Below are 15,243 nucleotides of genomic sequence, written 5' to 3' on the forward strand. Positions count from 1 at the left end.
CATCCGCCACGGAGACAATGTGCCGAGAAATCGCGATTACCGCGCCCAAAAGGTTGTAACACACACGCAAACGCGGACCAATTTGACCCCTCTGTACAGTAATTGAATATTTCACGATCAATTACCGCGTTATTTTGGATTACTTGAAATATGCGTATAGGAAAATGAAGCTTATTCTCTCTTGCATAAGGTCTGATTTGGGTTGTGCGATGATTTGTGTAATGTAACGAGAATTGTGTTATAGTATTATATTCCGTATTTACAAGTGATTTAAGGTTCAGAATCGGGTGTTTTTTAGTTTTTGAGTTTGAAGTAGAAGGGGTATCAAGCATTAATATGTATAAAGCCGCACAATGGTCCGGTGCGAGAGGGATGGCGCTATACGAAATCGCGTTTGTGGGAAAGATCAGATATATTATAAGACGGGTAAATATTTTTAATACCGCGTTTCTTCAAATATTAATTGCTCGAAAATGTATGTATTATTGTTCGATGTGTGTCTGTGTGTGTGTGTGTGTGTATGAAGTCGATATCAAAGATGGTCGTGAATGACTTTGCACATTTTTTTCCCGGTCTTTCCATGGAGGTTCAACATTTTATCAAAAATTAATATAAAAAAAAAAAATAAATAATAAATATGTAATATATCGCTCACTCCTTTCAAGAACGTCATAAATCAAAAAACTTGATTTTTCAGAACGTTTTTAAAGTTTATAAATATAATAAAATACGGGTTCGATTCCCAGGGGGGTCAAATAAATATAAGTGATTTTTTCACTCTAATATTTATTCAATATTAACCTGGACTGGTACCTGAAGCAGAGGGCTGATCACCTTTCCTTTGTGTGTTGACGATCAAAATAACACTGTGTTTATATATAGCAGTGCCCTATGCACCATTGGGGTGCAGATAAGGGTTTTATTATTAAATATAATACAATGTATTAAAAATAAATATCAAGCCACTTATTGAAGTTTTTACTGTGTAACAGATCTTTTTATGTATCACCTGAAGGTTTTTTTTCTCGATTTGAAAAATATTTAGTATATTTAAGAAATTAATTAAACAATACCTTTTCTTCAAAATGTTCTTTCACAATTTTCAGTTGTGCATGTTTTCGGAATGCCCAGAAAACGTACTATATTCTAGCAAAAGCGGCATATTTTTAACTTACTATTTAACCGCTACAGGGCAGAAAGTGTTGTTTTTGCATTTTGAAGAAAATATAATGTTTAATTATTTTTTTAAATATACTAAATATTTTTCAAATGGAGGAAAAACCTTCAGGATTTACCTAAAAAGATCTGTTGCACAGTAAAAAGTTCAAATAAAAAAAGTAAAATACTAATCAAACACATCGCTCACTCCTTTCAACAACGTCATATATAAAATAGTAAATTTTCAGTGGTGCGTGTTTTCGGAATGCCCAGAAAATGTACTACATCCCAGCAAAAGAGGCATATTTTTAACTTAATATTTACCTGCTACAGGGCAGAAAGTGTTGTTTTTGCATTTTGAAGAAAAGGTATTGTTTATTTTTTTTTAAATATACTTAATATTTTTCAAATGGAGAAAAAACCTTCAGGATTTACCTAAAAAGATCTGTTGCACAGTAAAAAGTTCAATAAGTGGCTTGATATTTATTTTTGATACATTTTATTATATTTTTTAACTGAAAAATCTATTGATTAATGACGTTCTTGAAAGGAGTGAGCGACATACGGTGTTTGAAAATGATGCGAATGAAGATTTTAAGGAATACTGATATTTACTAAGTAAAATTTCCTCACTTCAGGATAGTTATGACAATTATTTAGATTGAGAATTAAACTTTTTTTAGGCCCCCTGATTGGTTGGTTGGCTACAAATGGCCGCGGAGTATGCGCAGTAGAAAAAAAACATTATAATGAAGATGACAATCAAAAAAACGTTCCTAGAAAATTATTGGATTACAATATTCCGTTTTCGATCGGAGCTCTCCGATTGGCCGAGACGAGATGTTCAATTTTTTATACCATTTCCATATAACAGATTAAAAAATCATTTAAAATATGTGATATACATATATTTATGTATATATATTTAACGATATATGTGGAACGAATGAGTGAGGAAAGAACGGTGAAACAAATTTATGAGGCGAATGTAATTGGAAGAAGGAGCAGAGGAAGACCGAGAAAAACTTGGCACGATCAGGTATGCCAAATACATGAAAGCGGTCAGGTTAGGAGTCGAAAGAATCGGTCTGTATGTGTGAGGAGACGCATGAACGTGGATAATTAATTTTATATGTACTCGTATATATATATATATATATATACATATATATATATATATATATATATATATATATATATATATATATATATATATATATATATATATATATATATACATATATATATATATGTATATATATATATATATATATATATATACAGTATCTACTCAATGAATTAGGGCCACGCAGAATTTCGCGCAATTTCTGAATTCAAACAGGAATAACTCAGAGAAAACCTTGAATAAAACAACACTGAATTTTATTTACACATGAACACTTTATTACGCTTAAATTATGCATATATTTTCATATAAATATAGTTAGTATTTAGTATTTCCACCTTTGGCAGAAATAACTGCCTCAATTCTTTTGGCATACTTAAAATGCACTGTTTTATCATGTTTTTTATTTCTTCGTCTTCTGACCAAATTTTTAAATATTTTTTTTTAGACAGTCTACTGTCGGATTTGGAAATGATTATACCTTATTTTTTAACATGCTCCATACGTTTTCTATAGGATTGAGGTCCGGAGAATTTCCAGGCCAGGGGAGCAAAGGCAGATTTTTGCTAGACAAAAATTTTATTATTGATTTAGCCCGGTGGCAAGGTGCCCCATCCTGCATGAAGGTGTATGGACCTTCTGTTGGGTCGAGGGTATGGTAGAAGGGCAATAAAATTCGTTCGAGGACCTGCTTATAGGAATTTTGGTTCGTTGTTCCTTCCACGAAAAACAACGGCCCAGGTAAATTGTTAATAATACATGACCATATCATTGTTGCAGGGGGGTGTTTGATAACTTTTACCACACAGGCCTCATTGTAACGTTCCATTGGTGTTCTCCTGACGAATTGACGGCTCTCTGTCACGGCTTCTAACCGGCACTCATCACTAAAGATGACCTGAAAAATAATGAAAATTTAAGTTTAATTCAAATATATAAGTTTATTTACTAAAATGATATGTTGAAAATTCAATTTAAATAAATACCTTTTTCCAATCATCTACCGAGTAATTTCGATGTAGCCTGGCCCATTTTAATTGATCCGCTTTCATTCGTGGTGTCAATTTTGGTACTTTTACAGGGCGCCTGCATTTCAGATTTACTTCGTAAAGACGTCGCCTCAGTGTTGATACCGATATATTTATATCCTCTTCTTCCAATTTTATTTTTAATGTTTTTGCTGATGCACTACGGTTTTCTAAGGCACTTTGAACGATTTTTCGATCAGTCCTCGGTGTTGTTTTTCTAATCCTACGACAGTTCTTCCGCCGATTGCTGGTGGCGGGTGACTGATTATTTATTGATTTTGAAATTCTGTCCACTGTTTGACGAGAAACGTTTTCTTTTTTTGAAATTTCTCTATTAGATAGTATTCCTTATTTCAGTAGCACTATAACACTAGACTTTTTTTTCTTAGAAATGTCTCTACTTTTTCCCATTTTGTCCTTTTAAAAAAAAACACTTGTGTTTACAAAAAAAAAATATACTTTATGAACTAAAATTAAAAATTAAGTTTTTTTCACAAGACACGATAACTATATAACCTCTCTGAACAAAACAATAACCAGAACTCAAGAAACTTCACTAATAAATGAGATAGGACTATTTTTTGAACTTTCAGCTATCTGTCTACCTGTGCTAATTAGGGACCTTTCTCAGAAAAAGGGTTTGAAATTTTGTAAAGGCTTAAATAATCCAGGTATATTTTACATATTATTGAAGGTAATATACATGATATTAGATGTCAATAGAAAACTTAAAGAATTTATGTAAAATAAATATAATAATCCAAAAGATTTCAGAGTATTCAAAAAAATAATGGGTGGCCCTAATTCATTGAGTAGATACTGTATATATATATATATATATATATATATATATATATACATTTTGACATACATTTTGAGTGTGTCCAAATACTTCTTCACAAATTTAGATTAAGTGAACAAGTATTTGGACACATTCAAAATGTTGTAAATAAATTAACTGGTCAAATTATAAGCTAAAAATAATAAAATGAAAATGATATTTTCTGGCGTTTCTCATGTGTGTGATTATAATTCAGGATTCGGACTTCACATATAATTCAAAGAGCTCAATAAAAAGCTTCTTTCATCTCACTATAGATGTCTCTAGTGAAGTTCTAGTGATTCAAGCACAGTGTTTTGAAATTGGATCATATACAGATGTAGAACTTTCAAGAATTTGAGAAGTTTTGTTGTCAATCATGGGTTATGTTACACGTTTTAAAGTGATCACTTAAACCAACCTATGACGGTCGTAAGCCCCGTAAATGCCCAAATTTGCATATTCTTCTTCATCTTTGTTGAGATACGAAGAAAAGGTAATAACTCCTATATTTGGAGATATAGGAACTAGCACCGTATTTTTTTTTTTTTTTGCATTACATAACATAAATTTTATGTCCGCCTCCGTAGTGTAATGGTCAGCATGCTCGGCTATCGTTCTGGAGGTCCCGGGTTCGATTCCCAGGGGGGTTTAATAAATATAAGTGATTTTTTCACTCTAATATTTATTTAATATTACACTGGACTGGTACCTGAAGTGGAGGGCTGATCACTTTTCCTTCATGTGTAATCGATCGAGATAACACTGCGTTTATATGAAGCAGTGCCCTATGCACCATTGGGGTGCGGTAAGGGATTTATTATTTACATAAATTCAAATACAAAAGAAGTATGAAAAAAATATGAATAAAATATAAATATGAATACAAAAAAAAGATCCCACAAAGGCATGGCCTGTGTGTGGGTATACAATATAATTTAGGTCATAGTAAAGGGTATAAGGGTATAGGTTTTATAAGTAGAACTAGAATAATAGTGTTAATATAAAATACACAAAATACTTGACACATTTTTACTATAAATAAAATTAAAAACTTTAAAAAATAAATAGGATGAAAAAATAAAAAGTTAAGTATTAATTATTTGTTTTTTTTTGTTCCAGTTTACATCTAAGACTGACTTTGTGCTTCCTTTACTCTGCCCTGATGATGAGCTGGTAGAAGAACCCGATAGAAGAACTGGAAGAAGCGAATAGAAGCAGAGATGACCATGATAATTTAATGCAGAAACGAGAGCTGATGTCGAAATTGGAGAGGTAAAGAATAAACCTATTCTATTTTATAAATTTCTGTCAAAAATTAAAAATAAACACTATTCATTGAAAACTGCGTTCAGTAATCTGTACTTAATACGCTCACTCCTTTCAGTAACGTCATATATCAAAAAACTTAATTTTTCAGGAGATCGTTATAATGAAATGTATTAAAAATAAATATCAAGCCACTTATTGCACTTTTTACTGTGCAACAGATATTTTCGGTAAAACCTGAAGGTTTCTTCTCCATTTGAAAAATATTTAGTATATTTAAAAAAATAATTAAACAATACCTTTTCTTCAAAATGTAGCCGGTATATCAAACAAAACAGGTAATTGTAACATTCCAATTAGAAAATATCACAAATGTTAAATGAGATAAAAGTAAAAAGCAAGTATAAATATAGATTATAAATGTTTTTATGTAAAATAAATTTTCTTCCACTTTACGTATTGTAATTTCTTCCTAAGATGGATAGTTTGAGCTAAACGCTTAAATTAATAAATAATTTTAAAAACCATTGTTTTTTCCTTTAGCTACATTGGTGTTCGGAAGCAAGCGGGATCTGAGACTTCTCCTTGCCATGACTACCGCAATGTCTGCCCATCAGGAGACTCCAAGGGAACGCCTAGGACCTCCGGCGACCCCGGCTTGGCAGCCTAAGAGGAACAAGCGCAAGGACTTCAAGCCGAGATGCGCTCCTGCCGAGAGCCTGGCCCAAAACCCTGTGCCTCCCCTCAGCGCAGACAGATTCTCTCCATCCGAACGCAGCTACGAGGAAGACGACGACAACGATGAAGAAAGGATGGAAGGAGACGACCTAGAACTCGCGGAAGACAACGATGAATCCATAGAGAAGTGCGTCAAGATAGGAGTCAAGAACATGGTACTCCTCAAAGGCGCGGGAGCCGTAGATCTATCAGGAAGACGGATCAGCACAGACTCAAACGAGAACATAGAAACCAACGATATAAGAGGACCAAACATGCTAGACTTTGCCGAACACCAAAAGAGAATGGAGGTCCTCAGAAACCTGAATGTCTCCTCTCAATTTCAACAGTCGTACATTCAAAGTCTCCAACTCCCAAACATGCTGGCGCAGGCTAAAACAGTGACCAGTGGCGTCACGCCCAGCGAGTATAAATCGAAGAATTTCAGCACTAAAAGCCCGTTCGCGATCTCACAGCTCATCAAGACGAATTCCCCTACTAGGAGAAGGGATTCAGACAACTCGGAAGACCTGGAAGACGACGATGCCAGCTTGAAGAACGACGGAGAAGCTAGTCCTAATCACGACGGCAGCGCTGGAGAGCTGACGCCAGATCCCAGAGACAAGGATGAACCGATGGACGTTGAAGACGGAGATGAAGAGATTCCGAATGGAGAGACGCCAAACAACAACAGAGTCCTTACGGATTACGCAGTCAACACGATGAAGGAACTCCTCGGAATTTATGGACTCTCTTCAAACGAGGTTGCGGAGGCTTTATCAGGACAAGTGAGAGCGATCGAAGCTCTTCAATCAGGTTTGTGAACAAATTTTAACGATACTGTTCTTACTCTTTGGACAACTTAAACTTTTTACTTTTACTTTTCGTGTGGCTTTGGTTTCTTCTTCATCCGTGTGGGTTTTGCCTTATGAAATTAGAGTCTTAACTCTAGTCTCGTCAGCTAGTCCACCGCCTCTTGGATATCCCAAAGGTTCAACATTAAAGAGGATCAGGAATTCAAACCATATTAAAATGACCATATAAAAACTGGACCTGTTGATCTAAAACTTCAAAATAAGAATTCAATGACTCATTATAAATATAGTCAAATTTTGTTTTAATATAATTTCTATTTGGTAATTATATTATATTAACATAACGTACATGTAATTTGACTATATTGACATCTCAACATAGATCAAAAGAATATGGAAGTCTGGCTATTTACAAAGTCTTAGCCTTTTTCCTTAAGAAGAATTCAATGATACTATTTGTATTTTTTTTACAAAAATGTAATCGATTTTAATATAAAACCACTTACCGAATATTATACTAGTATATGTATTTTTTTTGTGTATAAAAATATTATATAAATAGTAAAAATGACTAACCACAAAGTTAATGCTTTAAATATTAAGAATATTGAAAATGTAATTCAATGTTTTTTTTTATATCTCATCAAAGATGAAGAAGAATATGGAAGTCTGGGCATTTAAGTAAATGCCCAGACTTCCATATTCTTCTTCATCTTTCATGAGATGTCAAAAAAATTTAAATTAGTCCTGTAATTTGAGATAATCCAGTTTATGGACGCACTCAAAATATTGTGATTCAATGACTTATTCTAATATGTATAGATATTACTACAAAGTGACTATCGAATCATTGTATTCCCTCAATTTACGTCTTTTTTAGTGACTGTTGAATCATCATATTCCCTCAATTTACGTCTTTTGTTTGGTTCATAGGTAAACCATATCCTGTGTGGCTCCAGAGACGATGGTCCCAAGGAGCCATGGGGCACCTGAGCCAACTAGGGATGCTGGGAACGCATTTCCAAGAGGAGAGAGAGATACAGAGTCCTGTCGAAGCTCACAGGTAAAAACAAACCATCAAAATATCTAGTATTTAAGTGTTTTACTGACATTTCTTGGTGGAACTGTAGGTATTTTATAATATTTTGACAACTATAGTGCCAGCTCGCTAATCCGAACGCTCCGTAATCCAAAACGTGCTGTAATCCGAATGATTTTGCGGCTCAGCTGATACCAGTTACAACATCTTGAGTATGTCCAAATACTTGTTCACAAAATCTGGATTATCTCCAATTACAGGAGTTATTTTCATATTATTTTTTGACATCTCATCAAAGATGAAGAAGAATATGGAAGTCTGAGCATTTACGGGGCTGACGACCGTCATAGGCTGGTTTAAGTGATCACTTAAATTATTGGTGAATGTTACACGGTGTAAAGTGATCACTTAAACCAGCCGATGGCGGTCGTCAGCCCTGTAAACGCCCAGACTTCCATATTCTTCTTCATCTTTGATGAAATGTCAAAAAATTATAAATATATATATATATATATATATATATATATATATATATATATATATATATATATATATATATATATATATATATATATATATATATATATATATATATATATATATATATATATATATATATATATATATATATATATATATATATATATATATATATATATATATATATATATCTTCCTCTTCATCTTCTCCTTCCTCAGCCGACTCTCCAATGCTGGATGTAGGCCTCTTGTAATTTTCTCCAAGTTTTTGTAAAAATATATTTTTAAGTAATTTTGACACCGTTTACGGAAGCCCTAATTAGGATATCACTGCCGAAGGAAGGCCTCCTCGACTGTATATGCCTTTAGTGAAGCCTCACACGCCGTTACAGTTAGGTGTATAGAACTGGAAGGTTTAATTGTACTTCGAGTGTCGTCACTAACGTTTTATGTACGATTTGTTTTCCAACCACGTACCGGATACAGTAATTCAATAACACATACGAAACTACACATTCCTGACCAGGAAATTTTATTCAATTTTCAATTTCTCCTCGCATTTGGCCATTTAACCTTCATTCAGTCGATGGGTGTTGAAAATGCGACATGTGGATTTTTTTTAAACACATAATTTTTATTTTATTTATTTTAACTTCATGTACAGAAAAGAAATAAGTACATTGGCAGGCTTATTGTTAAAAAGCAATATGTTCCAACCAACTAAATACAGGCTGGTGATATTGGTCAAAACGTTTGATTCCATATATAATGAAATAAGAAAATGCCATAACTAGGCGAAACAATTGTCACAATATAAATTTTCAATGTGTTTTTGTTAATAAAATACAACTTAGTTGACTCAAAAAATCGGTGTTTGATTTAAAAATTAATACATAAATTAAAATGGAGTTCTACAAATTCCACACCAAATCAACAAATACCATTTATAGCTGTTTGCAATCAGAGGGTAGATAGTACTTGAACATTAAAAAAAAACGTAAATTACAAATTGATGATAATAAGGAAGGCAAAGGAAAAAGGGAGTTTAGGGAAGGAGGTAGAGGGAAAAACTAAGGGAGGATGTTTGATGGACAGTTAGGATCTCAGACGTTACTTAATAGTTATTAGAATTCAGTAGTTCAGTTCATTTAAAAAAAAACATAAATTACAAATTGACATTTAAAAAAACATAAATTACAAAAGATGATAATAAGGAGGGAGAGGGAAAAGGGAGTTTAGGGAAGGAGGTAGAGGGAAACACTAAGGGAGGAGGTACACAAATATATTTCCATATAGTATTTTTTCAGTGCATTCATTTTGGATCCCTGACTGGGTTTTATTTTATATATGTCAGGCAGCTGGTCAATTTGGGTATAGGCAATATATTGCAAGTGCCTTACTCCAAACTTAGTTGTGTTTATCGGCTTCACATGTATTTTATTATGTCCTTGTGTATTATGATGGTGAATTTCTCTGTTTGGTGTTGCTGTGAGTCGTTTTCAAACATTATTTGTTTTATATATTTTTAGAACAAATTCAATGCAAGATGACAGTGCCTCCGGAATGGACTCGGATGGAGATCGAACCCTGGACTTGAGTGTATCGAAAGACCACGATGTACAGGTATTTATCATTATTTAATAAAAATATTAAAAAAAACTTATTTTTTGTCAAAAGAAGAACATAACGAATTTTGAAGATTTCCTTATTTCACCACATCATATATATATACATATTAATGAAAGTAGTCTGAATGCAGTCGAAATGTGATCTCTCAGAAGATGTGCGACAAAACGATGCATGATAGATGTTCGAATAGTGAAATAAGGAAGGAATGCAAAGCTGAGACAAGCATTATCGATAAAATTAAGAAAGGTGTGTTGAGATGGTTTGGACATGTGGAACGAATGAGCGAGGAAAGAACGGTAAAACAAATTTATGAGGTGAATGTAATTGGAACTCCTGTAATTGGAGATAATCCAGATTTTGTGAACAAGTATTTGGACACACTCAAAATGTTGACTCATATATTAATTGTCATTTTTTTCCTCCAGGATTTATCAACTGCATCCAGCGCTGGGAATAGTGTAGCAGAATTCGAGCAACAATCCCTGATGATGAGAAGAAGTCTGGAAGACCTTGCGGGACTCCATGTAAGTCTGGAACCATCTGTCAAATTGTTGAATCGACTCTGATACAAAGTTTCTGGGTTCGAGCCCCATCCTGCCACAACTTGATTTTTTTTTCAAACAGAAGTTCCTCAGGTTTTCTGTGAATTTATATTTAATAGATTTCAATAGTTTTTGTATTTTTTAAGCTCTTTAAATATCGGTAATGCTCATTTCAACGTTACATTCTTCTTCTCCTTCTTTCCTTAAGTATTTTTTGACATCTCAACATAGATAAAGAAGAAGAACTATGGAAGTCTGGGCATTTACACGATTTACGACCGTCATAGGCTTTATACGTCACACACGTGTAACATTCACCAATTCTAGCCATTATTGACAACCACACTACTCAAATTCTTGGAAGTTCTATATATAATATATATAAACCAATTTGGAAACGTTGTTTTTGAACCACTAAAAACTTCACTAGAGACATCTATTGGTGAGATGAAAAGAAGCTATTTATTGAGCAGAAACTCTTATATTAGTATGTGAAGTCCGAATCCTGGACTATAATCAAGTAAACGCCAGAAAACATCATTTTCACTTTTATTATTTTAGCTATTTTATTTATTGTTTCGGCATTAACTTTGTGGTAAGACATGTTACAATGATTAAAGAAAACACTTCGTTTTTTACCACTTGAGTTATATTATAGACCACATGTTTCAGAAGTTAAACTTCCATCATTCAGGTCTGTATAATAACTAAAATATAAAATATAAAATTGTTCTATAAATAAGGAGAGGGGAAAGTAAGGGGAAGGGGTTAGTCAAAGAACGGAGTTTGAAAACAAAGGAAAAATGGAAAGCAATGGCGAAGAATTTTGAAACAATATATTATTTAATAAATTATTATTAGAATTCAGTTTTTTTTGTATTTCTAAATTTTCAAGATAATTCATAATTTGGCCTTTATATGGAACAAGGTGTAATAATTTTAATTTATGAGAGTGAAATGAGTGATTAGTATCTATTATATGATTTGCAAATTCCGAAAAATAATTACTAAATTATTTATAGAACAATTTTATATTTTATATTTTAGTTATTATACAGACCTGAATGATGGAAGTTTAACTTCTGAAACATGTAGTCTATAATATAACTCAAGTGGTAAAAAACGAATTGTTTTCTTTAATCATTATTTTAGCTTATAATTTGACCAGTTAATTTATGTACAACATTTTGAGCGTGTCCAAATACTTGTTCACATGTCTGGATTATCTTATTCTCTTTCATCTTTGATGAGATGTCAAAAAATAATATAAAAAAATCACTCTTATAATTGGAGATAATCCAGATTTGTGAACAAGTATTTGGACACACTCAAAATGTTGTATCCAAATATTTCTCTTTTATCTAATGTCGTGAAAAGGGACTTGCTTTTTCTCTGTAACTCGTTATGTGAAATGTCGCTCGTTAAGGGAGGAACATTTCCACATTCTTATTCGCTCGTTATGCGATGTTATGATAAGTGCTCGTAATGAGAGGTTCTACTGTATTTATTTATTTCATATTTCTTATTTTTTCAGGGTATTTTCAGTAAACCTCAGACCTTGGAGAACGACGACTCAGGCGGTGAATTGAGATCGAAGCTATCTCCTGCTGGTAAGTTTTTTCCAATATTTTATACACCGCTCACTCCTTTCAACAACGTCATATATCAAAAATCGTAAATTTTCAGTTGTGCATGTTTTCGGAATGCCCAGAATATGTACTATATCCCAGCAAAAGCGGCATATTTTTAACTTAATATTTACCCGCTACAGGGCAGAAAGTGTTGTTTTTGCATTTTGAAGAAAAGGTATTGTTTAATTATTTTTTTAAATATACTATATATTTTTCAAACGGAGAAAAAACATTCAGGTTTTACCTAAAAAGATCTGTTGCACAGTAAAAAGTTCAATAAGTGGCTTGATATTTATTTTTAATACATTGTATTATATTTTAAAACTTTAGAAACCTTCTCCTGAAAAATCAAGTTTTTCGAATTATGACGTTCTTGAAAGGAGTGAGCGATATATATTATGATGTAAATTAAGTGTAAAAATAGTTTGTATTAAATGTAATATAAGCTAATTAAAGAAAAAAAAACATGCATCTCCTCATGCGTACCTATGTTCACGCTTTTATGGTGACAAATTTTCGTCGGTCTTCGTCTGCCCCCACTTGTCTTATTTTATCCTTATTTCTAGAAGATGAAAATTTTTGTTTTAAACTATTTTATCCTTAAAATATTGTGTAATTTATCGTATTTTTTTTAATTTATAAAAATAATCATATTTTATATTAGTCTCTTTTTATGGACGAGGCTGAGAATTTTCTCAGAGGCAGAGCGGTGTGGCGTTGTATCCTCTCTGCCTACCACTGCGGGAGCTAGGTTATAAAGGCTTGTGCTCCAGACCCTCCCAGGCTAATGACCCCAGATGCATAATAGAAATGCATATTATGAATTCGTTTGAAGACGATTTTTACATATGCACACATCTTTTTTCTATTCAGATATTTTTTTCACGGATATATTAAAAATTTACCATCATAAAGAACAGGAAAAAATACTCATACGAACGTGGACGCCATAAAACTCACGGGATTATCGCCGTTGTGTCCCCTTATGAAAGGATCAAAATCGTGTGCGCTGAATCAATTTGAAATAATTGAAAAGGATCAATTTTAGACCGATTTGAAAGGAAAATGGGCTTTAAGTAAGTTGTGTTAGGGGGTATTTTTCTGTGGCTGGTTTGGAGTTTTTTTGTCACTGGATTATGAGCCTTGGGTGTTATGGTATTAGGGTTTATTTTCCTTTGTGTCAGGACTGGGCGCCCGTATCCTCATGATTTGATGTGTAGGATGCTCGTATGAATACATAAGTGGATAAATCACGGCTGAATGAAAGAATTCTGAGGAAATTGTACACAGATTCTCAAAACTTAGATGGAGGAGGTTCTCAAATGTTTATAACAAGGCACCACCTTGCATCTATGTGTATATTTTTAAAAAAATAATGTAATTTTGTTGAATAATGAGATTACAAATGTTCAAATTCAGAACGCAGCTCGACTGTCCAAACTTAAAACACAGTAAGGGACATATTTTCTGAAATTCTTTTTAATTGCATTTTTGGTCTAGGTAGATTTTAATAAGTCCAAAAATGCAAAAATACGTTTTTATAAAAAAAAGTCCCTTTTGAGTTTGGACAGCCGAGCTGGGGGGTCATATGTCTTTCGTCGCACATTTTTTAAAATGTATATATCGTGGGGATACTGGCAAAAAACGTTACCTCGAAAATATGCAATTTTGAATAAATGATGCCCATTATAATGTTTTCAACGTTCCATAAACTGGAAAAATACAAGTAAAGTCAGGTAAAGTCAAGTAAAGTCAAAGTCAAGTAAAGTCAAGTAAAGTAAAGTCAAGTAAAGTAAAGTCAAGTAAAGTCAAGTAAAGTCAAGTAAAGTAATGTCAAGTAAAGTCAAGCAAGTTCGGATCGAGTGGTGAGGATATCAGAATCTAAAGAGGTGTCTGTTACCCCAGGAAGGCCACCTAAACGATCGAAAGATAAGGTAGTCTTCAACCTTCTAGAATAACAGGACGCAGTCCTACCTAAAGAAGAAGAAGAACTTGACATTTCTGGAGAGATCACGTCGCTCATTTGGTGTAACAATGGCGTAATTACTTTTTTTCAAAACAAGAGTCATATTGGTCACTCCTTTCAAGAACGTCATAATTAAAAAATTCGTCAATTTTCAGTTGTGCATATTTTTGGAATGCCTATAAAATGTATTTTATCCCAGCAAAAGAGGTATATTTTTAACTTAATATTCACCCGCTACAGGGCAGAAAGTGTTGTTTTTTTGCATTTTGAAGAAAAGGTATTGTTTAATTATTATTATTATTTTTTTTTAAATGTCCGCCTCCATGGTGTAATGGTCAGCGTGTTTAGCTACCGTGCTGGAGGCAGGTTCGATTCCCAGGGGGGGAGGTGAAAATAAATATTAGTGATTTAACACTGTAATATTTCTTTAATATTACCCTGGACTGGTTCCTGAAGCGCAAGAGTGATCACCTTGCCTTCATGTAAGTAATGATCAAGATAACACTGCGTCATTTTGATGCAGTGCCCTATGCACCATTAGGTGCGGATAAGGGTTATAAATTTTTATTTTTATTTTTAAATATTCTAAATATTTTTAAAATTGGGAAAAAACCTTCAGGTTTTACCTAAAAAGATCTATTGCACAAGTTCAGTAAGTGGCTTGATGTTTATTTTTAATACATTGTATTATATTTTTAAACTTTAAAAATGTTCTCCTGAAAAATCTATTTTTTATTTATATATGACGTGAAAGGAGTGAGTGAACTGTCTTTCCATCGTTTCGGTGGTCTTTTGGGGGGTCTGTTACCTCTTTTTCCTGCTGCTATCCTCCCCATTTGCGTTTCCTACATGATCTCTCCAGAATTATCTTGTTCTTCTTAATTTATATAGTATTTTAAAACTTATTACAATATTCCCGATGAGTAATTTCCATTTCTTATTTTGGGACATTTAGGTTAACAAAACTTAAACTCTAACAAGAAAGTAAAAAATATATAAAAAATTAAACAAAACTAATATAGGG

General features: G+C 33.0%; 2 protein-coding genes across 5 annotated transcripts in view; both read left to right on the forward strand.

Annotated features, from left to right (window-relative positions):
• Window positions 1-15,243, forward strand: part of LOC148312752 (uncharacterized) — a 518,102-nt gene that overhangs the window by 469,153 nt on the left and 33,706 nt on the right. The gene's annotated exons all lie outside the window — the stretch shown is intronic.
• LOC148312755 (zinc finger protein castor homolog 1-like) overlaps window positions 1-15,243 on the forward strand; it is a 195,965-nt gene that overhangs the window by 138,757 nt on the left and 41,965 nt on the right. For all 4 annotated transcript variants that reach the window (XM_088273839.1, XM_088273832.1, XM_088273852.1 and 1 more), the window contains exons 5-10: window positions 5,255-5,407; window positions 5,945-6,934; window positions 7,867-7,996; window positions 9,981-10,074; window positions 10,506-10,604; window positions 12,157-12,232. In XM_088273839.1, coding sequence (XP_088129965.1) covers window positions 5,992-6,934; window positions 7,867-7,996; window positions 9,981-10,074; window positions 10,506-10,604; window positions 12,157-12,232 — 1,342 coding nt within the window. In that variant the 5' untranslated portion in view covers window positions 5,255-5,407; window positions 5,945-5,991. The remainder of the gene's footprint in view (window positions 1-5,254; window positions 5,408-5,944; window positions 6,935-7,866; window positions 7,997-9,980; window positions 10,075-10,505; window positions 10,605-12,156; window positions 12,233-15,243) is intronic.

Source organism: Brachycentrus maculatus, unplaced genomic scaffold (genome assembly GCF_059751285.1).
Source record: "Brachycentrus maculatus isolate JH-2025_06_01 unplaced genomic scaffold, ASM5975128v1 h1tg000033l, whole genome shotgun sequence".
Classification (NCBI taxonomy): domain Eukaryota; kingdom Metazoa; phylum Arthropoda; class Insecta; order Trichoptera; family Brachycentridae; genus Brachycentrus; species Brachycentrus maculatus.